General features: G+C 47.8%; 1 protein-coding gene and 1 long non-coding RNA gene across 2 annotated transcripts in view; one reads left to right on the forward strand and one right to left on the reverse strand.

Moving 5' to 3' along the window:
• The window catches only part of LOC311525028, a 38,539-nt gene extending 16,865 nt beyond the window's left edge, over positions 1–21,674 (reverse strand). Inside the window, exons 1-2 of the long non-coding RNA XR_014712658.1 lie at positions 21,622–21,674; positions 19,590–19,768 (exon numbers count right to left, since the gene is read on the reverse strand). This is a non-coding gene — a long non-coding RNA (uncharacterized lncRNA). The remainder of the gene's footprint in view (positions 1–19,589; positions 19,769–21,621) is intronic.
• The window catches only part of FAT2 (FAT atypical cadherin 2), a gene marked incomplete at its 5' end in the record, with an annotated part of 68,595 nt that overhangs the window by 34,383 nt on the left and 9,832 nt on the right, over positions 1–24,380 (forward strand). Inside the window, 10 exons of the mRNA XM_084636750.1 lie at positions 1,655–1,851; positions 2,949–3,102; positions 3,948–4,181; positions 4,991–5,380; positions 7,205–7,419; positions 8,384–8,521; positions 9,145–9,288; positions 12,823–13,020; positions 15,552–16,359; positions 18,341–18,486. Of these exons, the coding sequence (XP_084492876.1) occupies positions 1,655–1,851; positions 2,949–3,102; positions 3,948–4,181; positions 4,991–5,380; positions 7,205–7,419; positions 8,384–8,521; positions 9,145–9,288; positions 12,823–13,020; positions 15,552–16,359; positions 18,341–18,486 (2,624 nt within the window). The remainder of the gene's footprint in view (positions 1–1,654; positions 1,852–2,948; positions 3,103–3,947; positions 4,182–4,990; positions 5,381–7,204; positions 7,420–8,383; positions 8,522–9,144; positions 9,289–12,822; positions 13,021–15,551; positions 16,360–18,340; positions 18,487–24,380) is intronic.

A 24,380-nucleotide genomic window follows, 5' to 3' on the forward strand; every position in this document is an offset into this window, starting at 1 on the left:
ACAGGAGGCAGGGTGTAAGCGGACGCCCATCAAGTGCTGATGAACTGGATCATGTCACACAGCACATGCTATTTTGAAGTAAACGTATAGAAGGGGTTCATCATAAATATGGTAACAAATCTGGGACCTCCTCGGTCTTGGTGGGTGTCACTCTTCTGTAGGCCCAGGCCACTTTGAACTTCTTAGGGTCAGTGGTGATAGAACTCTGAGCCCACAGCACAAGGCTCTGTGCTGCCTAAGGTCATGGTGAGTCTCACACTGGGAGGCCTGTGGTTTTGTGGCAAGAGGATCTGAGCTCTGTGCCCCCTGCCGCCACAAAGTTCTCAGTGGCCTAGTGAACAACAAAATGACAGCTGAGGAGGCCTAGGTGGCCACTAGATATTTTAAAACACAGAGCAAGTTAAAAATAAAAATGCTAGGGCTTGATTCTCCTGGGGTGCAATGGAGAGAGCCAGTTTGGCTCCCTGCTTCTCAGCCCCCCAACCCCAGTGTAAATGAAAGTTGCCAGGAGGCAACTTGAACTTGTGCCGCTGGCGTACGGTGCTTCATGGCCTGATGTAAGTGAGGAACCTGGTGTAGCCGAGCCTATGCCACTCCCCCCGCCCCTCCACATTGCCTCCCCTCACCAGATACACCCTTCGCCTACACTGGTACAGTTCCAATGCAGGCCATCAGTTCTTTGCCACCGGAGATTCCCACAATATGGGTGAATTCTCCCAGAGTAGTCACAGGTGCTGGAACTAGGGGTACTACTGCATCCCCTGACTTGAAGTGGTTTCTGTCATATGCAGGGTTTGCAGTTTGGTTCAATGGCTCTCAGCACCCCCACTGTACAAACTGTTCCAGCCCCCCTGGGGGTAGCTTCGGGCCACTTTAAAGTTCACTTTCTGTCACCTTAGCCGCACAAAGCAAACTTGGCAGACTGGAGAATCTGGCCCGCTAGCCGTTACGCAACCACCTCTGGATTCACTTATTACGTCATTAAAAGTAGCTACGGGAGATCAGTTGCAATGCATCCAATGAAGTGGGTATTCACCCGCGAAAGCTCATGCTCCAATACGTCTGTTAGTCTATAAGGTGCCACAGGACTCTTTGCCGCGTTTACAGTTGCAATAGTACATTTAAAAAAAAATCTTTTCTTGCACTGCAATAATGAACAATCAGTGTTTGCATTTCAGTGTGTATGTAGCTTCCAGATCTCTTTAGCCACATATAATTCTATTGTGTTTGGAGATAGAGAGAGATATGGACAGACTTTAGGAAATGGGATACATTGTGTGCTTTCGTGCTGGCTCGTATGTACATCACTGGGACATTTCAAAGCTGTTGAAAACAACCTTTAGAAAACAACTTGTTCCCCCCCGGTAGCTCATGTAATATTTAAGCAACCCATGACTGAAGCATAAGTGGTATTTCCTGGGGCTTAAAGTGCAGCAGGGAGGAGTCAGAGGTCTCAGATGGAGCCAATAGGACATTCCTGCCCATTTCTCCTTACAGCTGCTGCTAACACATGCAAGTTCTGCAGCAGGTTGCATGGAGTGGGTGAGGTGGTACAGGAGAGAAGCAGCATATCCATCCCCAACCCCTGTCCCTTCACACTTTCAGCGCTCGCTGTACACTGTGTTTCCTCACTCTGTCTTCTGTATCTTTCCAGAAGGAGACATGATAGGACAGTTCAGTGTTAAACAGGTTAAGGAAGACTGGAAAATCATTTCCAAGAAGCCTCTTGACAGGGAAGATATAGAGAAATATCTCCTCAAGGTCACAGCCTCCGATGGGAAATTTCAGGCTGTCACGGAAGTGGAGATTTTTGTCCTCGATATCAATGACAACGACCCCGAATGCAAGCAGGTGAGGCGAGGGGGGAAGGCAGTGGAAGTGGAACTGATGACAGAGTTGGCATAAGTTAACGTGGTGCGGACTTGTTGTAACTCTAGTACAGAGCTATCTCCTTATTACTTTGACCGTACTCACCATCTTTTAATTAAGCAACATGGTAACGAGAGGGTCAGACCCAGACTCCAGATGTGTAACGTAGCTGTGGCTTATGACACAAGCAGTATGGCAGATAACATATAGAGGCAAAGGGTGGGGGAAGCTTTCTGGGTAGGGGCATGAAAATGGGCAAGCCATGTATCCCATTAGGCTAAAGGATTTCTATCACAGGGGATAGCTAAGGGGTTTGGCAACAGGACAGAGAGCTTTTCACCTCCAGGTCACTGGTATGAATCAAGCTCACGTTGGGAATGACCAAAAGTTGTTGCTCTCCAAGCAATGTTCAATGGCCTCTGTGAAATGAGTTTGCTGACCTCAGCCCAGTTTCCAATGGGCAGGTTTCCTCATCACAAAAGACACAGAGGCTAATTAACAACCTTGAGGCACTCTCAGCAAAGAGACCAAGGAGCAGACATTGAATTAGCCTCTCCCACCAGAGGTGGTCCCCCTGGCACAGAAACACTGACCAGCCACATGGAGGCACATTGATCTGTGCATAGTGGATTGAGTCCCCAGGCCTATCATTCTACCACTGGTTATGAGCACTGTACTACCCACACCCACACATATATCATAAAATAGATTTCCCTTTATATCAAATGGAAGCAGCAGTGAGACCTGAAGGGGACTGCTGAAGCTGCAGGACCCAATTCACTGGCAAGCCTGATAGCCTCGTGTTTCAGAAAACTCTGCTAAAGGGTCACAAAGACAATAATAACTCACTCAAATCGCCATAGACATGGCTTCCCCATTTCCGTCTGCTTGGAGGAGAGGTGGGAGAAAAGCAGGAGGAGCCTGGACAATGTCAGCCTTCTTCTTACCAGCTCCCCACTCCTTTATTTGAAATCACAACATCTGGCAGTAAAGTTTTGTTATGTTGGCTTGAGCATACACATCCTGCACACAGAATGATGCCAAGCATGTCTGAGGGCACTAACTTCTCTCCTTTCCAGATTCTCTACACAGGGAAAGTCTCTGAAGATGCACTCCCTGGTCTTTTCATTTTGAAAATATCAGCCACTGACTCTGATGTTGGCAGCAATGCGCAGATAACGTATAGTCTGCATGGTCCTGGTGCCGAGGAGTTCAGACTGGACCCACAGACAGGTAAGAGCTGCACCTGCCACATGGCAGTTTGCAGAGACCTGTGGGTTATGTTCTCTTCCCCACCCACTCACTCCGGAGATCAGTTGCAGTTGCAAAGTTGGCTCCCTGGAGCTGCCTGCCCCTTATCTCTTGTTGAATAAACAGAAAAGCCTTTAATTTCAGCTCTGTCAAGGTAGCAGCGAGGGCAAACAGGGAGCCTCCTTCATTTATTGCAGTATCTTTAGAATACTGGTTCTTTTCTGGAGTTAACTAAGCGCTCTCTCCACTGACTTCCTTTAAAAATGTTTGGAGATACCCTGGTGAGGTTTTAGTGCTTGGGGAAGGGGAAGGACTGATATTACAGTCTACAGCCGGGCATAAGAGGAGAAGGTGGGTTTTAGGGGGCAGGGCTGAATGAAGAGACCTGGGTTCCATTCTAAGCTGTAGCAAGGCCTTTCTGCATGACCTTAGGCAAGATTTCATCTCCGTGGGTCTCAGTTTCCCCATCTCTAAAAGAGAGATAATACTTATCTACCTGGGAGTGATTAACTCAATGTTTGCAAAGACGTCTGAGATCCTGCTAGCGAAGTGCAATTTATTACAGCTGAGACACATCATGTGCAAACTTCCCTTGCATAGCGTTCCCTTGCACAGGGCCACTCCTGTGCAAAGGCTGACAGTGATATCGGAATAGCTTGTAGCACTGAGACATGGGCTTTTTCTCACTGCTAACTGGGCTGGAGCTATTTTTTTAACCCAAGTTTGCTGTCTCCCAAGGCTAGTGCATTGACATAGTGTGTCATATAGCCCTCTTTACCAAAATTCTCTTAGATTGCAGCCATTGCTGTCTCTTATTATTTCACTAGGGGAGCTGACCACTTCTGCACCTCTAGACCGGGAGCAGAAACCTACGTACCATCTTGTCGCCAAGGCAACAGATGGTGGAGGCCGTTCCTGCCAGGCAGATATAACCCTAGTCATAGAGGATGCGAATGACAATGCTCCAAGGTTCTTTCCCAGTCATTGTGCAGTAGCTGTCTTTGATAACACCACAATGAAGACACCCATTGCAGTGGTCTCTGCCAGGGATCTCGACGAAGGTGAGTCAGAACGGGATTTCTAGCCTGAGTTCTTTTACATCATAGATAGAAATTCTCAAAATACAGGGAAGGAATGCCGCAAAGGGCATAGACGGCTGTGACTTGGTGCAAAGGTGTCTGGATCTTTGATCCAATCTTCTCGTTGCTTACACATTCCTGAAGACCTTGAAGACCCTGTAGGAAACTGGATACATGTGTAAACTTCAGAAGATACCAGCTGAGGGCATCTTAGTAGCTTAGAGGTAGCATTATGCACAAACAAGTAAAAGAGTGAAGTTCCAGTCTCGACCGGCCTCTTTCTCATTGGGCCAGTATTTATGGGAGCACCGCAGAGCTGCTGGATGCAAATGTCACCACTGATGGAGAATGGGAGCCAATGACAGTAGTGATGAAGGTTTATAAATGGGGCGGGAGGAAGAGAAGGCGAGGGAAGAGAAATGAAAATGGTCTTTGGGAAGTTGTTTGGATTTTTCTTGTGACCCTGGGTTTCCTGAGCCCTGGATAAGGCTCCTGGAAGAGCTCCTCCGTGAAGGTTTTATTTACAATGGTAGATATGGGAGACTGTGCAATTATGAGGGTGAAAATAAAAATAATTAATTAAAAAAACAGAGATCAACAGCATATCGGAGACAAATATCTGATGGATGGCTGCAGGGATGGGTAAAAGGTTGGATCCATATTGGAATGGTGCACACATGAACTGGGACTTAAATGCAACCAAAAGTCTTTCTCTTGGGTTTAAGTTCATTTGGGTATCCATAAACTATGAAGTCCCGTGATTAATCCAGTCTGCCCCGTTATCGTTCCAGGCTGCAATGCAGAAGTGATCTATTCTCTCACTGACTCAGCTGATGGACACTTTTCAATCGAGGAGACTACTGGGGTAATCCGGCTAGAGAAGCCCCTAAAGGACACTCAGATTTCAGCATTTGAGCTGACAGTTTGTGCAACAGACCGGGGCTCCCCGCGCCCCCTCTCTGCTCTCACCACAGTCACTGTCTCTGTGGTGGATCTGACCGAATACCTGCCAGTTTTCCTGAGCACCGAATATGTGGCCACGGTAACGGAAGACGTGGCCGTGGGCACTGAGGTCCTCAACCTGTCCACGCTGACGAGGGACGGCGCTGACAACACGGAGATCAAGTACGAAATCGTGAATGGGAATGATCAAGGGAAATTCCAAATCAACTCAAACACAGGTAGAAGGTCTAGTTCCACGGCACGTCCTGGCTGGACTGGCAAGGAGACCATCCTAGTCAGTGCCCGTTTTCCTGTTTTGTCTCTGTCTGCCTCATACTGCTTCTCCCTTTCTCCTCCGTATTGTAATTCATGTTTTTTGAATTCCATATGCTCTTTACCTGACTTCCCTCTTTTATTCTAGCCCCTTCTCATGATCCTGAAAACTTTCTTCCCCTCCTCATCCTCCCTTCCACCACCACCCTTATCTTCCTCTGGAGGTCTTTTATTATCATCTTTGATTCCCATCTCTCTCTCCCCTTCTCTCTCCTTTGATCTTTCTCTCTCTCCTCTCTTATCTTCCCTGCCTTTGTTTAACTTTTTGCATCCCTCTCTCCCCAAGTGTTTTTTTTAATATCGTGTTTCATATTTTAAAATAGCTTCTCTCTTCTTTCCCAGTTTGACAGCTCCCCACCCCTATTCCCCATCCCCTACCCTCAGCCCTGTGCTCTTTCTTGCCCAGATATGGAGTATGATTTGTGAGGCGGGAGGGATATGTAATACTCCACTACCCTAAATACAGACACCAGATTCTCTTAGGGAACAATCCAAAGTCCATTGAAGTCAACAAAAAGACCCCTATTGACTTCAGTGGGCTTTGGATCAGGCTTCTGGGGGATGATGCATGAACAGAAAACAGAGTGTGGAGATTTTTCCATTGTGAATGCTCAGGATGGTTTTGTTCCCTTGTTGTTTGGTTCTGGAGGAAAAACACTCCACCCTGACCCAACAAGGAATCTGACAGGGCAGAGAGTGCTACAATAGGTGATTTTATTAGGTAGCTATTCAACAAGCATGGATAAAAATGGAATTATTACTCACGGAGCAGGTGCTGAGTCAGCCCTGATGAGCTAGCGTAATGTGCCATATTGTTTACTCAAAGAGATGATAAAGGCTGCCTATTGCAAGAACAATGTCAGATTCCCTGAGATAGCCACTTTGATGTGACAATGGAGGCCTTCAGCCCTTCACTAGATCATCCCAATCCAAGATGCTGTCTTTATCGTCCCAGCCCCAACACTCTCGCTAACTTTTCCACAAAGATCACTTCTTCAGAACGTCCATCCTAATAGAATTGGAGCAGAGTAATTCCCAGAGAAAGGCTAACATGGGATTTTAGTCATAATCTCATGATGACTTGATTCGAGTACATGGCAACATTCTGTCTCCCTCTTTGCTTTCATGTAGACCTCAGTTTCTCGCCAATACCCTGAGATATGCCCTACCCTTCTGCTTATATACCCACAGACAAACCCAGACACTCATGCCACCGCTTTCAAAGGAGACAGCTAGTGATCTCCAGCGGATACCTATCTGTTGATTGTCTCTCATACGTCCACATAGGCTTCAATAAGAACCTTTCTTTCCTGCACTTGGCACTTTTGATTGAATACCTATCTTATTCTGGTTTCACCAGAACCTAACTCATCACTTTATGTATCTTTCTACTTTACTGCAAGATGCTATTGGTTTATATTGTCCCCGATTTGATCTTTTCCACATATTAATCCAGAAGCCGTTACGCAGTGAAAGGATATTTTACTTCTTCAAGCATTCGACAGCAGAGTTGGGCTAGTTATAAAAAGAGTCTGTCTGATTAGAGCTTGTTTTATGTGAAGTCACAATGTTTAGTGGCCTGGTTTGATGGAATATTGCTGTAGCCACCATGGCTTTAGCTGCTGCTGGTTAGCCAATTTCCTCCTTGATTGATCTGGGGGTCTCTGTAAGACATTACATGTCCTGCGTTCAAAGCATCTCCTGTCTTTGCTGTCTGTACACATATACAGGTATCTTGTACGTTAGCGGGAGCCTGGATTTTGAAGTGAGCCACGAGTATTACTTATCTGTTGAAGGCACAAGGAAGGGTTCTGCGTCTCTCAGTGACATCACCATGGTGGTGATTAATATCACCGACATAAATGATCATATGCCAAAGTTCACCCAGGATCCTTATGTCACTGAAATCCGCGAGGATGCAGCTGTTGGGGAAACTATCCTTACGGTAAGACAGAACGGAACGACTCTTACTTAGCAGCCTAAAGGATGGCTCCTGGCTGAAGCCAGGTACCCACCCACATTCTCATTCACATTGTGGTAGAGACTAGAGGCCTTAGTCAGGGATTGATGCTGCACACAGAATGATTAGAGGATCCCCGCCCCACAGAGCTTACAGGCTAAATGTATTACCAGAGACAATAGGTGGATCCAGAAAGTGGGGGGCCAGCGATGGAAAGAACAAGGCAACAGTGAAACTGTTACAACAGGGTGAAAAGCAGTGGTCCCAGCACACCAGCTGCCAGGTCATTGTTGAGTGTTTTGTAGGCACCATGGCAGAGGTGAGTTTTAAGGAGGGACTTACGAGGAGAGGCTGAGGGAACTAGACTTATTTAGTCTGCAGAAGAGAAGAGTGAGGGGGGATTTGATAGCAGCCTTCAACTACTTGAAGGGGATTCGAAAGAGGATGGAGCTAGGCTGTTCTCAGTGGTGGCAGACGACAGAACAAGGAGCAATGGTCTCAAGTTGCAGTGGGGGAGGTCAAGGTTGGATATTAGGAAACACTATTTCACTCGGAGGGTGTTGAAGCGCTTGAATGCGCTCCCTAGGGAGCTGTTGGAATCTCCATCCTGAGAGGTTTTTAAGGCCCAGCTTGACAAAGCCCTGGCTGGGATGATTTAGTTGGTGTTGGTCCTGCTTTGAGCAGGGGGTTGGACTAGATGACCCCCCTGAGGTCTCTTCCAACCCTAATCATCTATGTTTCTATGATTTGAAGGAAGACAGCAGAATGGCCTTGCAGAGTTTTCTCTGTTCCTACCCTGGGCTTCTGCGAGGTACTCTCAAAAGCAACAGTCCGTCTTCCCCTGTCATGCCTTAGTCAGAACCTCCCACCCTCAAACAACCAGCAAGACATTGCCTCTTAGACAGGAGACATTTGTTCAGGAGCCCCCCTCTTATCGCTCCCCCAATAGGTGTCAGCTGATGATCTGGATGGGGCGATGAACAATCAGATCACATACTCTATTGTGGGAGGGAACCTACTGGAGCACTTCACCATCCATCCCAAGAGCGGACAGATCTGTATTGCCAAGCACCTGGACCGGGAGGAGGTGAGTTGCAGTCCCAAGATAAGGTCCACCTAAGGCTTGATGCTGCAGATGGGCGAGTTAGAAAACAATGTTACGTCACACCTCCAGGAGAAGGCTGAAAATGACTGGGGAAGCGCACAGTGCTCATCTCTCTGCCGGGTTTTGAAGGATCCATTTAAAACATTGCACTCAGCAGGCCAGGGTAATCAGCTGCCATGCACACGAATCCTTTGGACCCACAGATATTGCCAAAGGGTCAGGAACACATGCTTTGGGGTCTGGACTAGAGCAGAGATACTGTGGTGTAATGGTTAGAGCACTGGACTGGGAGTCAGGAGATCAGGATTCTCTTCCTGGCGAGGCCAATAGCCTCCTGTGCGATCCTCGGCCAGTCAGTTCCCATCTCTGTGACTCAGTTTGTCCACTTGCAAACAGGAGACAATTATATTTACTTTCTTGGTGAAGTACTTTGAGACATATGGATGGAAAGCTCCAGAGAAGGGCTAAGTGTGATTATCATTATACTGCCCATTACCTTGTGCTCTTTAAGAAGCCTGCATGTGGGGAGAATAAAACATCTGGACACGAATCCCAGGCTTCTTTCCACTTCTCCCAATAATCAATGCATGCCGAACACCTTCTAGGTTCCCAGCTATTCCCTGACGGTCCGAGCCACAGACAGCGGCCAGCCTGCACTGTTCAGCGACGTTGCAGTGCGCATCCAGGTGACGGATGTCAACGACAACCCGCCCAGGTTCTTCCAGCTCAATTACAGTGTGGTGGTGCAGGTAAGGCAGAGCCTCTGCGCAGCGGAGACACTGTGTTGCCTCTCTTTCATAGATTCAGAGATATTAAGGTCAGAAGGGACCATTATGATCATCTAGTCTGACCTCCTGCACAATGCAGGCCACAGAATCTCACCCACCCACTCCTGCAATAAACCTGTCACCTATGTCTGAGCTATTGAAGTCCTCAAATCGTGGTTTAAAGACTTCAAGGAGCAGAGAATCCTCCAGCAAGTGACCCGTGCCCCATGCTACAGAGGAAGGCAAAAAAAAAACACCAGGGCCTCTTCCAATCTGCCCTGGAGGAAAATTCCTTCCCGACCCCAAATATGGCGATCAGCTGAACCCTGAGCATATGGGCAAGAGTCACCAGCCAGATACCCAGGAAAGAATTCTCGGTAGTAACTCAGGTCCCACCCCATCTAACATCCCATCACAGGCCATTGGGCCTATTTACCATGAATAGTTAAAGATCAATTAATTGCCAAAATCATGTTATCCCATCATACCATCTCCTCCGTAAACTTATCGAGTTTAATCTTAAAGCCAGATAGGTCTCTTTTCCCCACTGCTTCCGTTGGAAGGCTATTCCAGAACTTCACTCCTCCGATGGTTAGAAACCTTCATCTAATTTCAAGTCTAAACTTCCCGATGGCCAGTTTATATCCATTTGTTCTTGTGTCCACATTGATACTGAGCTTAAATAATTCCTCTCCCTCTCCGGTATTTATCCCTCTGATATATTTATAGAGAGCAATCATATCTCCCCTCAACCTTCTTTTGGTTAGGCTAAACAAGCCAAGCTCCTTGAGTCTCCTTTCATAAGACAGGTTTTCCATTCCTTGGATCATCCTAGTAGCCCTTCTCTGTACCTGTTCCTGTTTGAATTCATCCTTCTTAAACATGGGAGACTAGAACTGCACACAATATTCCAGGTGAGGTCTCACCAGTGCCTTTTATAATGGTACTAACACCTCCTTATCCCTACTGGAAATACCTCGCCAGATGCATCCCAAGACTGCATTCGCTTTTTTCACTGCCATATCACATTGGCGGCTCATAGTCATCCTGTGATCAACCAATACTCCAAGGTCCTTCTCCTCCTCCATTACTTCTAATTGATGCGTCCCCGGTTTATAACTAAAATTCTTGTTATTAATCCCTAAATGCATGACCTTACACTTCTCACTATTAAATTTCATCCTATTACTATTACTCCAGTTTACAAGGTCATCCAGATCCTCCTGTATGATATCCTGGTCTCTCTCTAAATTGGCAATACCTCCCAGCTTTCTATCATCTGCAAACTTTATTTCCACACTCCCACTTTTTGTGCCGAGGTCAGTAATAAAAAGATTAAATAAGATTGGTCCCAAAACCGATCCCTGAGGAACTCCACTGATAACCTCCCTCCAGCCTGACAGTTCACCTTTCAGTATGACCCACTGTAGTCTCCCTTTTAACCAATTCCTTATCCACCTTTCAATTTTCATATTGATCCCCATCTTTTCCAATTTAACTAATAATTCCCCATGTGGCGCGGTATCAAACACCTTACTGAAATCTAGGTAAATTAGATCCACTGCGTTTCCTTTGTCTAAAAAATCTGTTACTTTCTCAAAGAAGGAGATCAGGTTGGTTTGGCACGATCTACCTTTTGTAAAACCATGTTGTATTTCATTTCAGGATACCCAAGGGACCCCCCATGAATTACACCAGGGTTGGGAGGGGGCAGTTAGCTGTGAAGGGAGATTCTGCTTTGTGTTTGTGACAAGCAATGAACTAATAGCACTGTCTAGAGGCAGATATGTTACCAGCAGGTGCTATTCACCACCCCCCTTCCACTACACCTGCAAGCACCTTGTGCCCTTTCAGTACTGAGCCTCAAAGCCCTGAGGTCCTGACCTACAGCACCCTCCTCCCTGCCCTCTTTGGTCTACATGGCATCTCCAGGGACGTAGGAAGGGACCAGTCCCTGCATTTCTTCCTGGTCCTCCTGCAGGCTGTGCCCTCCCGCGCCACTACACCCATAATCTGGTCACATATAATGATGAAGGCAGCTTCTTGCCATAGGTAACCTGGATTCCCTGGTTAAAAACTGTCCAGGGCTTTGGGTAATTTGGGGTGTTTGGTGACGGGTGTAATAGGAACAGTTTAAGAGCTACAAGCATGATTTGTGGTCTGGCGAACCGGCCTGACAATAAGGGATGTAAAGAAGCTCAGTCTATTTAGTTATCAAAGAGAAGGTTAAGAGGCAATTTAATCATGGCTTATAAATACCTACTCAGGCACAAGACATCAGATAGTAGAGGGCTCCTTAATCTTTCTGACAAAGGCACCGCAAAAGCCAATGGCTGGAAGTTGTAGCTATAGATTATTAATTAATTATTTTGATTACTTAAGAATTCCCAGTTATCATTTTGAGGTTTGACAGGTTCTTGTTCTACGATCAGGCTCATTATTCATTCATTCTCTCTCTCTCTCTCGTTACTGCAGTTGCAAACACTCCAACTCAGTAAAGTGGATAGAGGTACTACAAAGTTGAAGTCAGCAAAGTTCAAACAGGAAATACAATGTACATTTTTTAACAGTGAGGGTAATTATCCATTGGACCCTTACTGAGAGATGCCATAAATGCTCCGTTACTTGGAGTCTTTAAATCAAGAAGGTAGTTTTAGCCATTGGTAGTTGAGATAGATGCAGGAATGCCTGGGGTGAAATCTATGGCCTGGGTTATGCGGGAGGACAAAGTCAATGAGCACAGTGGTCCCTGAAGGCTCTACAGCAGTGGTGGGCAGTCTGCGGCCCATCAGGGTAATCCACTGGCGGGCCACGAGACAGTTTGTTTCCACTGAGCATCCGCAGGCACGGCCGCCTGCAGCTCCCAGGGGCCGGGAACGGTGAACTGCGGCCACTGCGAGCTGTGGACGGCCATGCCTGCGGACAGTCAATGTAAACCAACTGTCTTGCGGCCCACCAGCGGATTACCCTGATGTGCTGCACATGGGCTGCAGGTTGCCCACCACTGCTTTACAGCCTATTAAACCTACCCAACTGACTCCATGAAAACCTTGAGAGCTGCCCAACCCTGGGCTGTCGGAGAGGCTAAGAGAGCCAACGCTGAGTGAGAAGATTCACACAAAGGGCCAAACCAGTGAAAGCCCAGGGAAAGTTTTAATTCCTCAGGAGGCAGGGGAGGTTTCTACCTCCTCCCAAAGTTGCAAGGAACAACAGCAAGTCAGAGAGTTAAATGGATTTTCAGCAGTTAGCTGCAGCCTTGCGTCCAGCCCTGCTCACTGTTCTTCCCACAGGACAAGTGGAGTTGTAGTTACAGGAGTTGCAGTAACAGTTATTTGAAGTTATTTGCTGGCTGTTTCCCCTTATGTTTCCATAGGCATCTGCTGACATCAGCACAACCACCCTGTGCCTTTTTGGTGCCAGGATCAAACAGCAGCCCTAGAGGCAGAGAAATTCCACCCTTATCTGGGCCAGGTGTCTTCCCTCGCTTTGCTCAACCCCTTTTTTCCCATATTTCAGGAGATAGCCCCAGTTGGCACAAGTGTCCTGCAGCTGATTATGAGCGACAGAGACTCCCCTGAGAACGGGCCGCCATATTCATTCCAGATCACCGAGGGAAACGATGGGAAAGCCTTTGATGTCACCCAGGACGGTCTGCTGGTGACCTCATCTGTTCTGGATAGAAGAATGAAAGAGCAGTACCTCCTACAGGTCCAGGTAGATCCTGCCTTACCCCTTTGGGATATGAATTCACCGAGGCCAGTACAGTAACAATGGAGGAAATTGGGAAATTTGGGAAGTTATACCCAAAAGCCCAGACAGAAGCAACTCCAGTCTTTGGGAAGTTTGGATCCAGATCCAAATTTTGAAGCCTGGATCCATCTGTAGAGCTCACTTCCCAAGAGCTGTGTCTGCACAAAACTGGGGCCAGCTTTTCCAGCAATAAAACCTGCTGGTATAGTCATGGGAACCTCTGTGGCGCAACTGAGCCTGTATGGTGCGTTCCCCTATATAGTTCTAGTGACCTTCCACTTCAGGAGAGACTCGCGTCTGTTCCTGAAAGCTTCACCTAAGTACTCCAACAAGGAGCTCTTCCCTTTTATTCATGCTCGCATCAGGTCAACAAATTAGGGCAAAATAGCTTGTTTTCAGCCTGAACTGGTTTTCCTGGGGGAACAAATCAACAGGGTCAGGACATTATTTTTTTATTGGCAAGTTAAAACGCCGGAGCAGGCCTTACCCCCACAGCTCTGCCAGTGCACCTCAGCCCTGTGCTGCAACGCTCACGCTGTTCTAACGCTGGGCTCGACACCCAGCTCCCCCAGTGCCTCCTGCCATGCTACTTCCGGAGCTCTGCTGAGCCCAAAATGACAGTTTTTCCAAACTACATGGAGGTGTTGTGATGCACACAAATTTAGGGATTCAGATGAGATCCGTCAAAATCGTATTGCTTGGTAAATAATGAAGAATATAAGCCACAGTCTCCAGAGATGCACTGATCTGCTGTTCCACCCGTAGAATGAGAAGAGGTAAAAAGATTAGAGAGCGTAATCAGGCTCCTACTGAAATCAGTAGCAAAGATCTCATTGGCTCACTGGTGAAGAACCAGAGCCTAGGACTATATATAGCGTGAAGAAAGGAGGATTTAGAGGTGACGTGAGAAAGAAATATGAAGTATTGTAGCCATGTTGGTCCCAGGATATTGGAGACACAGTCCTGGACTGTAGAGGAGCTCTGTGTCGCTCAAACGCTTGTCTCTTTCACCAACAGAAGTTGGTCCAATATAAGACATTACCTCACCCACCTTCTCTCTCTAATGAAATATGACAGAATGGATGCTTCAGAGACAGTAACTCAGAACCTCCTATTTACTAGGTGTAGGGATCACCCAAAGAAAGCAAAAGAAACTAAATTTAACAGGGATCAAAGAAAATGCTATTTTTTTACACAATGAGTAATTAACCACTAGGACTCACCACCTTCAGGTAGCACTGAGGCAAAACAAAGACAAGATTCAGAAAAGAATTAGACATTGATATGACTAAGTCATCCACAAGTATAGTCAATGGGCTAAAAACATAGAAGGGATCTAAATCTTCCATAATAATGGATACCTAAAGAGATAAGTATTATTATTAATAACATAAGGCCCAACCACTAACTGCCTGAGGTTAGAAAGAAACATGTCCTATGATACAGTTGTGCACTTAATATGGACGTACCATGGCTGCGGTTGCGCAGACAACCGCAGTGATTTTGCCCAGAACTTAGGCACTCAAATGCACACGTGTTTCTGCATGCACAGTTCTAAAAATCTGGATTGGCATTTAGATTTGTTGGAAGATTGGTAGCCATACCTGCTTTATTCTGCTGATAATGGTGCACTCAGGAACCTGGCAAATGACTTAGAATATCAAGAGTTGGAAGGGACCTTAGGAGGTCATCTAGTCCAACCCCCTGCTCAAAGCGGGGCCAATCCCTGATTTTTGCCCCAGATCTCTAAATGACCCCCTCAAGGATGGAGCTCAAACCCGGGGTTTAGCAGGCCAATGCTCAGACCACTGAGCTATCCCTCCTTCACAGGAAGGAGGCTACAGGAGTGAGTACAGGATTGCTTTTGTGAAAATGGAGCAGCTGCAAGTCTGCCTCTGGGGCTGCTGCATTCCCACACATTCCAGCAGCATTATTTTGGAGATCCTATTAGGCGGTGACTTGCAGTCAATGTTCCTGTAGGGAATTTTTTTCCTGGCCTTCGAAAGCCAGGCTGCTGCACCATCCGCTTCTCCAAAGAACCATCACTGAAGAGCCAATTAAACCCCAAGAAATCAGAATCACCTAGGCATGTTCTCCGCCGACGAGTTCCACTCTGAATGCGAATGAATGCATCATGTTAACGCTGTTAGTGATCCACCTCCCTCAGCAGCCTGCAGGCTCCTGTTTTTTTCATGGGGAGGCCTGGTCTGAGTCTCTCTCTTGGAAGGCACTGTTTCAATCCTACCTGTCCACCTTCCCGAGAGCTGCAATCACAAAGGCCATCTCCTGGCACTGCACTGCCCTGCCATTGCTGCCCCGCTGCTCTTTCTCCTCCTTCATCCCACAGCCACAGCTCGTGCTCTCCCAGCTCCCGCACGCAGGAAGTGAGAGGTACTCTACCTCAATGCGTCCTTCTGCGCCCATCTGCTGGGGAGCGGGGAAGAGACGCTCTTCCCACACGTGGCTGTAACAGGTCCTTTTGTTTTCCTTGACAGGTCTCGGACAGCGGCATCCCTCCTCTTTCGTCCTCTGCCTTTGTAAACATCCAGGTGAGCGAGCCCAGCCAATATGCTCCCTCAGCGTTGCCCCTGGAGGTATTCATCACTACTAATGAGAGCGCCTTCCGAGGCGGTGTTCTCGGCAAGATCCATGCCACAGATCGAGACCCCCATGACACCCTGGTGTACACCTTGGCAGCAGAAGTGCCCCAAGAGGGGCACTTCTCAGTGGGGGCAACGGATGGCAAAATAATCGCTGGTGAGAAGCTTCCCCATGGCCACTACGCCCTGAATGTGACGGTCAGCGACGGCACGTTCAAAACCACCACCACCGTCAACGTCCATGTGTGGTGCTTCAGCCAGGAGGCCCTGGACAAGGCCGTGGTGTTACACTTCCAGCACCTCTCCCCCGAGGAGTTTGTGGGTGACCACTGGCGCAACTTGCAAAGGTTTCTGGGAAACATCTTGGTCATAAGACGTCAGAACATCCACATGGCCAGCCTACAGCCCGCGGTAGCCTCTAACGGCGTGGAGCTCCTCTTGGCCGTCGGAGAGTCCCCTGGTGCCTTCTACGAGCCCCGTGTCCTAGCAAACAAGATTTCTCTGTCGGCTGGGGAGATGGACCAGCAGGTGGGGCTCCAGCTGAAGAAGGCCATTCATGTGCCATGTCATGGGCCAGCTTGTGCCCGGCGTGTCTGCAAGGAGACAATTCAGCTGGACCCGGGCATGGTGTCCACCTACAGCACTGCCCGACTCAGCGTTCTCACACCCCGGCACAGCTTGGAGCAAATTTGTTCTTGCAATGGTGAGAAATCCTCCTTATTGCTCTTGAATTCTCCCCCTTGGGAAAGCCATGCCAGTCTCTAGTGTGTGGGATTATCCCTTCAGTACATCGTGAAACTCAGGGAGTTCTCATGCAATTACACTGTTCCAGTAACTGGCCATTCTGGCTTCGCTTTCAGAGCCAGACCTAGCGTCCTTGAGCTTTAAATTCCATCTAGCCTGTAGGAAGAATTCCACTGGATAATGCTAAGCTCCTATCCTGTGTCATTAAATAATAACAGGATCTCTGTTGCCCATGATGAGAGTAAAGTCACTCATATGTGGAGCAAAATGGTCTGGGCTGTTCGGGTAGAGCTTCGATCCTTGGGTTCCTGTGCTTTGGTCCTGTGCCCAGCAAAACACAGACAAGTTAAAAGTGGTGAATTCAAATCAAACCAAAAAATTTGTATTCATATTTTAAGTACAGTAGCTTCCACTTAACAGCAACCCGGCTGTGGTAGGAAGAGGGCCTGCAACGTGAGGCCTTGTATTAGAGGCCTGGTATGAGGTCTGAGACTAAAGTAATGATCAAAACATCTACATTCATCATGCTGTCATCCTGACCTATCTTTAGGATGGGTCAGTGTGTTCCTGTTCTGTTTGGGGAATGTGCCGGTATCGAACTGTTCTGGTACCACCTTTCTGGAATGTATTTGCATATATGTTCTTATCCCTCGCATTACTTAGGAATGTGTGTTTCTGCAATATCAACCCTGTTCTTGCCAGATTGTGTGAGCAGGACCTGCCTCTTGCTCACAACTTAACTTTGCTTTATATTAGCAAGTTTTGACCATGACTTTCGCCCAGGCCTCATGCCTCATACCAGGCCTCTAATGCAAGGCCTTATGTTTCAGGCCCTCTTCCTACTACACCGGCTATTGACAACTTCCTGTTAACAGCAACATTTTGCCAGGCTCCAGTCCCGTCCCACTGACTTTCATGTTAATGGGATTCAGGTACTTGCCGCTTATTACCAATGGTTTTCAGAAGCACGGCCCCAGCGGCAGCCCCGGGTTGGGAGGGAAGCTGCAGCCGGGGAATGAAGTGCTGGGACCTGCCTTCTCTGGCGGCAACCCTGCAAACCTGCCTGCGGATGATGCTCAGCCTGTCCCGTTGCTTCCTTCTGGGACTGGAGCCCGGCAAACCTGCTGGCACAGGGGCTTTGGGCTGGGAGGGAGGCTGTTGGCAGGGTAGATGCCTCTCCGGGCTGTGCCCTGTTGGGGAACTACACACAGGGAGAGAAGTGCTGGGGCATGCTGAACCCCAAAGAGTGCAGGGAGAGGCACTGTACAGCCCCAGGGGTCCCCAGCGCCTCAGTTCCCCATAGAAAGGCCCAGCATCTGGGCTGCAGCCGGGAAGGCATGTCCCAGTGCTTCTGTCCTAGCTGCAGCCCTGCAAACCTGCCTTCTGCTTATTAGTAACTGCTGGGTAATAGCACTTTCTGCTGGTGACCGAAGGGTTTCTAATAAGTGGAATCTTCTGTATTTCCACATAGCCCAAGGAATAGCAGCAGCTGGCAGGTTGGGAATGAGCTGTCCTGGCAAAGCTGTTTGCAGCCCCCTAACAGGAACGTCCGGGATGCTGCAGGACAGGATCGAGCTGCACAGGCAGAGCCACATGTTGTAGGTCAGGAATATCAAGAGATGCTGCATTGGTAACGTTAGTGAAGACTCAGGACAGGAATAGGAGGGCTGCTGCAGATCAGGACTGGGCTGCAGGGTCATTATGGTGGAAGAGCCGTTGGGGAGACTCAAAATGTGAATAGCCAGGGGGCATTGCAGGTCCTCACGAGCTTCACTGGCAGAGCTATGTAGAGACTCGGGGCAGCAAGGACTCCTGCAAGTCAGGCTAGAATTACAGTGGCTGAAATGTGGGAAAACACAGGGCTGGGGAAAGCACTGGATGCCGTAGGTTAAATACAATCAATTTCAGACTGTTTTCAGATGACCTGGTTATATTTCTAGGCACTGCTGTGAGATTCAGTGGACACAGCTACATCTGGTACCATCACCAGGAGAGAGGGGACTGGCAGATGCAGTTCCGCCTGAAAACCCACCAGCTGCATGGTGTTCTGCTCTTCATCAATGGGACCAACACTGCTGTTCTGGAGGTAGGGTTTGCAATAGCTAAGGATGTATTTCTGCATTAAGGAACAATTCCACTGATTGTGCACTGGGAAATATAGCCAAAGGAAGGAACAGACTGAACAAAGAAATACTCACCTATGTGTAGGTGTAAGCCATTCTAAAACACCATGTGGGGAAGACCTGTTGGTAACCTGGGTACTGTGCAACTTGGTATGTTCACCTAGGCGGGCGACACGTGATTACAGCATGACACGTTGTGAATACAGCATGACTGCTAGAGAGGGGCTTTTTGCACCCACGGATTGTGCACACAGCCAGTCTGTACTAAAGCAGCCTAGTGCTACTACGTCTCTTCCTTTACCCCGCCTGATTTGTTTCATCCTTGTGTTACATCATGTCCATTTGACTGGAGGCTCATTGGAGCAAGGGCTGTTACATACCGGGTGGGGTTTTCAAAAACACTCTGTCCCTGTTGAGCCAATGGGAAAATTCCCACCAATTTGAACAAAAGCAAAAGTGAAGCTGATGCTGAGCATCTGTGGAAACGTCACCTGAGACGTTCGTACAGCACCAGGTACAGCGCGGTCCCGACCTCAAGGCTGCCGCGCTACCTGGTAATAGTCTTAGCAGCACAGGAGACAGTTGAGGGATGCCAGACAATAGAGTTCCCATGTACCTACAGGAGTCACTCAGGGAGCACCAGGAGCCAGATTCCCAGCTGGTACAAACTGACATGGCTCCGCTGACTTCAGCGGAGCTGAATGGACTCATACCTGCGGAGGATCTGGTCCATGGTACCTACAGCCTCACAAGGACCTGTGAACATGGTGTTTCCACCAACCCACAAGCTTGTTAGTGAGCAACCCAACCCCATTTACCCACCAGGGAATTAGTCAGCAACCCTTAAACATGGTGTCACTCATTAACGTACCACAGGAAACAACAGCGGCTGCTTCTACTTTCCTCAGCGGCTGAGCTGGGCTGAGCACGGATCCAGTGGCCACCCGAAAAGATACAGAGAAGGTGTCTGGATGGCCACCAATGGATTAAAGGCTCTTTGTTTTCATGGAGGGCGGGGAGAAGGTGGGGACAGAAGTCTTATAAAATGGCAACTCACATCACTTACTATTTCATGAACGATCCAGGCAACTTTAGCCAGTGAGATGCAGGAGAACCAATTCAAGCTTAAACTTGCAGGCCTCTTAGCTTAAGTTCCTGCAATGGGTTTCGTCACTCCAGACAGCTGCCAGAACCAGGAACATCTTCATCTGATCTCTCCCCTTTCTTTGGCTGCACTCGCTGAATCTATAAAGAATTCAAAAGAGCATGTGTCTGCTCCCTTCCACCTTGGCAGCAGAAGGAAACCAAGAGCCCTCCAGAAAAGGCTTTTATTGTCTGTTCCTCATTAATTATCAAACTTAAATTAGGCCCATTATATCTTATAACTCACTTATTGACTTACTGGGTTTTTTTCCCTGAACCCATCTCTGTGTAATCTAGACTTAAGACATAAATTAAATACAGCATCATGCTCATTTAAAGGGACACGATCAATTTTTTAAACGGAGTTTAACAATACTTTCAAGTGCTTCTCCAGCCCCTGAATCCCCTGCCTCTTTCTGTGGCGTTTTCTGATTTGTAAAAGTTTTTCTTTCCGTTGTTATGGCATAAAAGACCCCCACAAACAACAAGAGAAATGGTCTAGCAGGGGAATCAGTGGAGCTGGCAATATATCAAGTGCTGTCAAAGGAACAAACTGAAAAAACACAGAGAAATAGGTTTTTTCTTCTCTAATTTCTTGCAGCTACAGCAATCTTAGGGGATGGCTGGAACAGGAGTGGGTGAATAATATTCACACAGGAGGATGGTTTTTAAGACGAGTGTCCATTTCAAACTGCTCAGAAGAGGCAGCTCACGCAGTCCCCATCCCTGAGCCCCGTGGCGGCATTAAGCCATTGGCCATGCAACGTGGGGGGAAATGGCGAAAGGGTCTGCTGACCAGAAGGAATTTTCTCAGCCAGAATTCTGCGTGACCTTGCATAGCAGCTCAGATCTGCTGGCCCCTCTGGCTGGGATGCACCAATTGCTGAGCACAGCGAATGCAGGGACTGTGATTGTACCTGCCCATTGCCCCTGCCCATTGCCCAGGGGCATGAAAGCTGCGGAAGACTCTTGCACCCTCTTCTGCACCTTGCACAGCCCCGGAGCGCCCCTCTACTGCCCCAACAAAACATTCAGGGAGGGGCCATTGTCAAGCCCACATCGGATCTAAAAGGGGTGCCTCAGACTTCACCCTGAAGGCCGGCAGAGTTAGGCTCCAGCAGGCCCTTGGAGCAAGAAAGTCACATAACCAGGGATGCTCTACTGGAAGCACCTTGTCTCCAAGTCTTAGAGCAGCTCAGAGACTGGTCAATAAAATCACCTCAACTGATCTTAGCCCACAGGAAGGTGCACAGGGAAAGAGGAGGAGGCGTGCATAGCAGCCAAGAGACAACTTATTAGCCAACCCCGACACATAGGGCCTGGTGACAAAGGCTAGTTAATGACTGAGATCAAGACGGCCACCTACCAAACCCCCAGTGTTTTTGGCTATGTCAAGGTTCCTGCCCTGCTCTGAACTCTAGGGTACAAATGTGGGGACCTGCATGAAAACGCCCTAGCTTATTTTTACCATCTTAGGTTAAAACTTCCCCAAGGTACAAACTATTTTACCTTTTGCCCTTGGACTTTATTGCTGCCACCACCAAGCGTCTAACAAATATATAACAGGGAAAGAGCTCACTTGGAAACGTCTTCCCCCCAAAATCCTCCCAAACCCTACACCCCCTTTCCTGGGTCAAGGCTTGATAAAAATCATCACCAATTTGCATAGGTGAACACAGACCCAAACCCTTGGATCTTAAGAACAATGAAAATGCAATCAGGTTCGTAAAAGAAGAATTTTAATTGAAGAAAAAGTAAAAGAATCACCTCTGTAAAATCAGGATGGTAAATACCTTACAGGGTAATCAGATTCAAAACATAGAGAATCCCTCTAGGCAAAACCGTAAGTTACAAAAAGACACAAAAACAGGAATATACATTCCATTCAGCACAGCTTATTTTATCAGCCATTTAAACAAAACAGAGTCTAACGCATATCTAACTAGATTACTTACTAAGTTCTAAGACTCCATTCCTTTCCTGTTCCCGACAAAAGCATCACACAGACAGAGAGACCCTTTGTTTCTCCCCCCCTCCAGCTTTGAAAGTATCTTGTCTCCTCATTGGTCATTTTGGTCAGGTGCCAGTGAGGTTGTCCTAGCTTCTTAACCCTTTACAGGTGAAAGGGTTTTTCCTCTGGCTAGGAGGGATTTAAAGGTGTTTACCCTTCCCTTTATATTTATGACAGGCTATAAATAGACGGCTGTGCCTGTCCAGTGGGTAATATTAATAGATATTCTGCCCTTCAGCTGGAGGGGCAGCAGTGCCTTTGACTCATTTCTTTGTCACACTGTTTGTGAAGTGCATCAGAGGGACCAAAACATTGCCAGGACATGTTGCCTAGATAAACTCTGGGTGCCCTCAAGTTTTTAGTTTTGCAAAAATAGGCAAATAAGCACAAGTCAGTAGCATCTGTTATTTATTTGCTTATGGTTTTGAGTTTGTAGTTCCAGTGTTTTGAACAAATTCCTCCCAGAGTGAACACACCTGCCTTATCCTCATGATCTCCAAGCACTGCACCCATGCTGAAACGGCATTGTGCACCACAAGGAGGAAAAAGACAGGCTAGCTGGACGAGACTCACAAAGGAGTTTCTTTTTGCTTCAGGGGAATTGAATCCTAACTTGTCCCCAGAATCTGAGCAAGCCAGTTACTGATGCTCAGCTTGTGTTTAAAACAGAAGAGAAACTGCAAAACCTTCTCTGATATTCTCACCCCACTGTGCAGAGATCCATGCACACAGCTCCCACAAGGGTCACCCAGTGAAGTTTCTACGAGTCCTTCCAAAACAGGTTTCCCCTTGTCATATATACACATATATATGGGCAGAGGAGACAGCCATACATATATATTAGAGAGAAAGAGAGAAACAAATGTTTGAAATTCCACTTGTGCATTCTCCCTATTCATGGCCCCCTGAGTTCTATAGAAGACGCTCCCTTATGAATCAGTGCGGTAGGGGAAAAGAGGGGTTTTCACCTGAATTCACCCTGAAACCACATTTACTTGCTTCTTTCTCTTTTCCTCTGTCCCACCAAAGTTTTTAAAAGGAGTCACAGGCAATGGACAGCATTTTTTCCGCACTGCCCCTCCATTACAATGCAGAGAGCGTTTGTGTGGTTAGTTATTAGAATTTCAATGATCTGATTGTGTCAGTCCCAGCCCCTGGTGCTGGAGCGGGAGTATTGGATTGCAGTGGGTATTAGCAGCTTTGGCCCTGGTTTCCAGTGTGCTGATAAAAAGCTGGGTACTACAGCAGGTCTCTTTCTTTCTTCTTGGCCCCCTTTACCTGCTCCTACAATGTAGCCCTGCCAGCTGCTCGTGCTTGCCTAGATTCTTTCGGCACTTCTCGTTAATGCCAACAGAGAAGCTCCAGCATGGGCAGCTTCCACACCAGTAACAAGATACCAAGAAATCACTTGGGAAATGGAGTTCACTTGTGCCCAGGCATCCTGAATGCCAGCCCTACGGTGATCCAAATTAAACCCCGGTGCAGCAGGTGGGGGCTGTAAGAGGCTGGGAAGTAAAGTCATGCAACTTCTGCATGCTGCCACGTGGCGATGTGGTCTGGGGCACAGAGCGTGGAACTGGGAGACAGAAGATCGTTAGCTCCTTATGGTGGCAATTGTCTCACTGGGCCTATGTACAGCACCCAGCGAGGCCCTGATCTCTGTTGTGGCTTGCGGGTGCTACCATAATCCGAATCATACTTCTTATGGCATGATGAATCACAGCACAGAGATGATTCCTTCCCACCTCCCAGTTCTTAACAAAGGGAGGCAGGAGGGACTAAATCCCGCCTGTCCTAGCGTGCACTCTGAACCCACAGGGTGATGCATTCAGTAAGTTAGAGCAGAATTTGGCCTTACATATTACAGGAGTCCCAGGGGCAGCTAACAACGTATCTTTGGCTGACTGGAAAAGTGACAGGAGCTGGGTTTTGGTTCACAGCCATTCCTAGAGAGAACAAAAAACAAAAGGAAATAATAAAATGCTGTTTGGTTTGTTCACATTAAGAATGGTTTTCTCCTGCCCTGCCCTCTTTCTCCCCATTGTAACAGTGGAGTGGAATGGTCCAGCAGTTAGAAGGAGGTGATCCTAGAGCAGCCCATAGCACAGTCGTCTAGAGACCTCACACTTTCCGGGTCACCCAGGTGCCCCAGCATGGCCACAGGCCCACGGCACGATCATTTCTAGAAGCAGTTCCCATCTAGCTGCTGGGGAGGGCGTTGAGTCCATCCGTGCACTGTTCCAGCTATGCTGATTACTGCATGATCTGCTTGAAACACCTGCTAAAAATAGGGCAGAGCAGCTCCTGGCTTTATAGCCCATCTCATGAGCAGCCCTCTCCACCTACTAGTCAAGGGCTGCAGGAGAGGACAGGGATCGAGCTGCATGAGCAAGATGAGACGGACTAGTTGTTTTCCAAAATAGCAGCGCAAACCTAGTTTTAAAGTAGGTTTGACTTCTTGGGTGTGAAGTTTAGCGCTGGCGAGAGGCAGCTGCCTTCTCCAGGCCAGCACCTACCGACTCCGGCTCCCCCCCAAGACCACCCTGCCAATAGGCAACAACTTGGGGGGCAAGAGGAGACTGTCGGTTGCAAGGCTAGTGCAATCTTTCAGCTTCCCGCTGAGGCTGCCAGCAGAGTTAATGGTGAAGGTGTTTGCTCAGTCCACCAGGAACTGCGGTGAGACACACTGTAATGTCAAAGATG

This window comes from Lepidochelys olivacea, assembly GCF_965140295.1.
Source record: "Lepidochelys olivacea isolate rLepOli2 genome assembly, chromosome: 8".
NCBI classification, from domain to species: domain Eukaryota; kingdom Metazoa; phylum Chordata; order Testudines; family Cheloniidae; genus Lepidochelys; species Lepidochelys olivacea.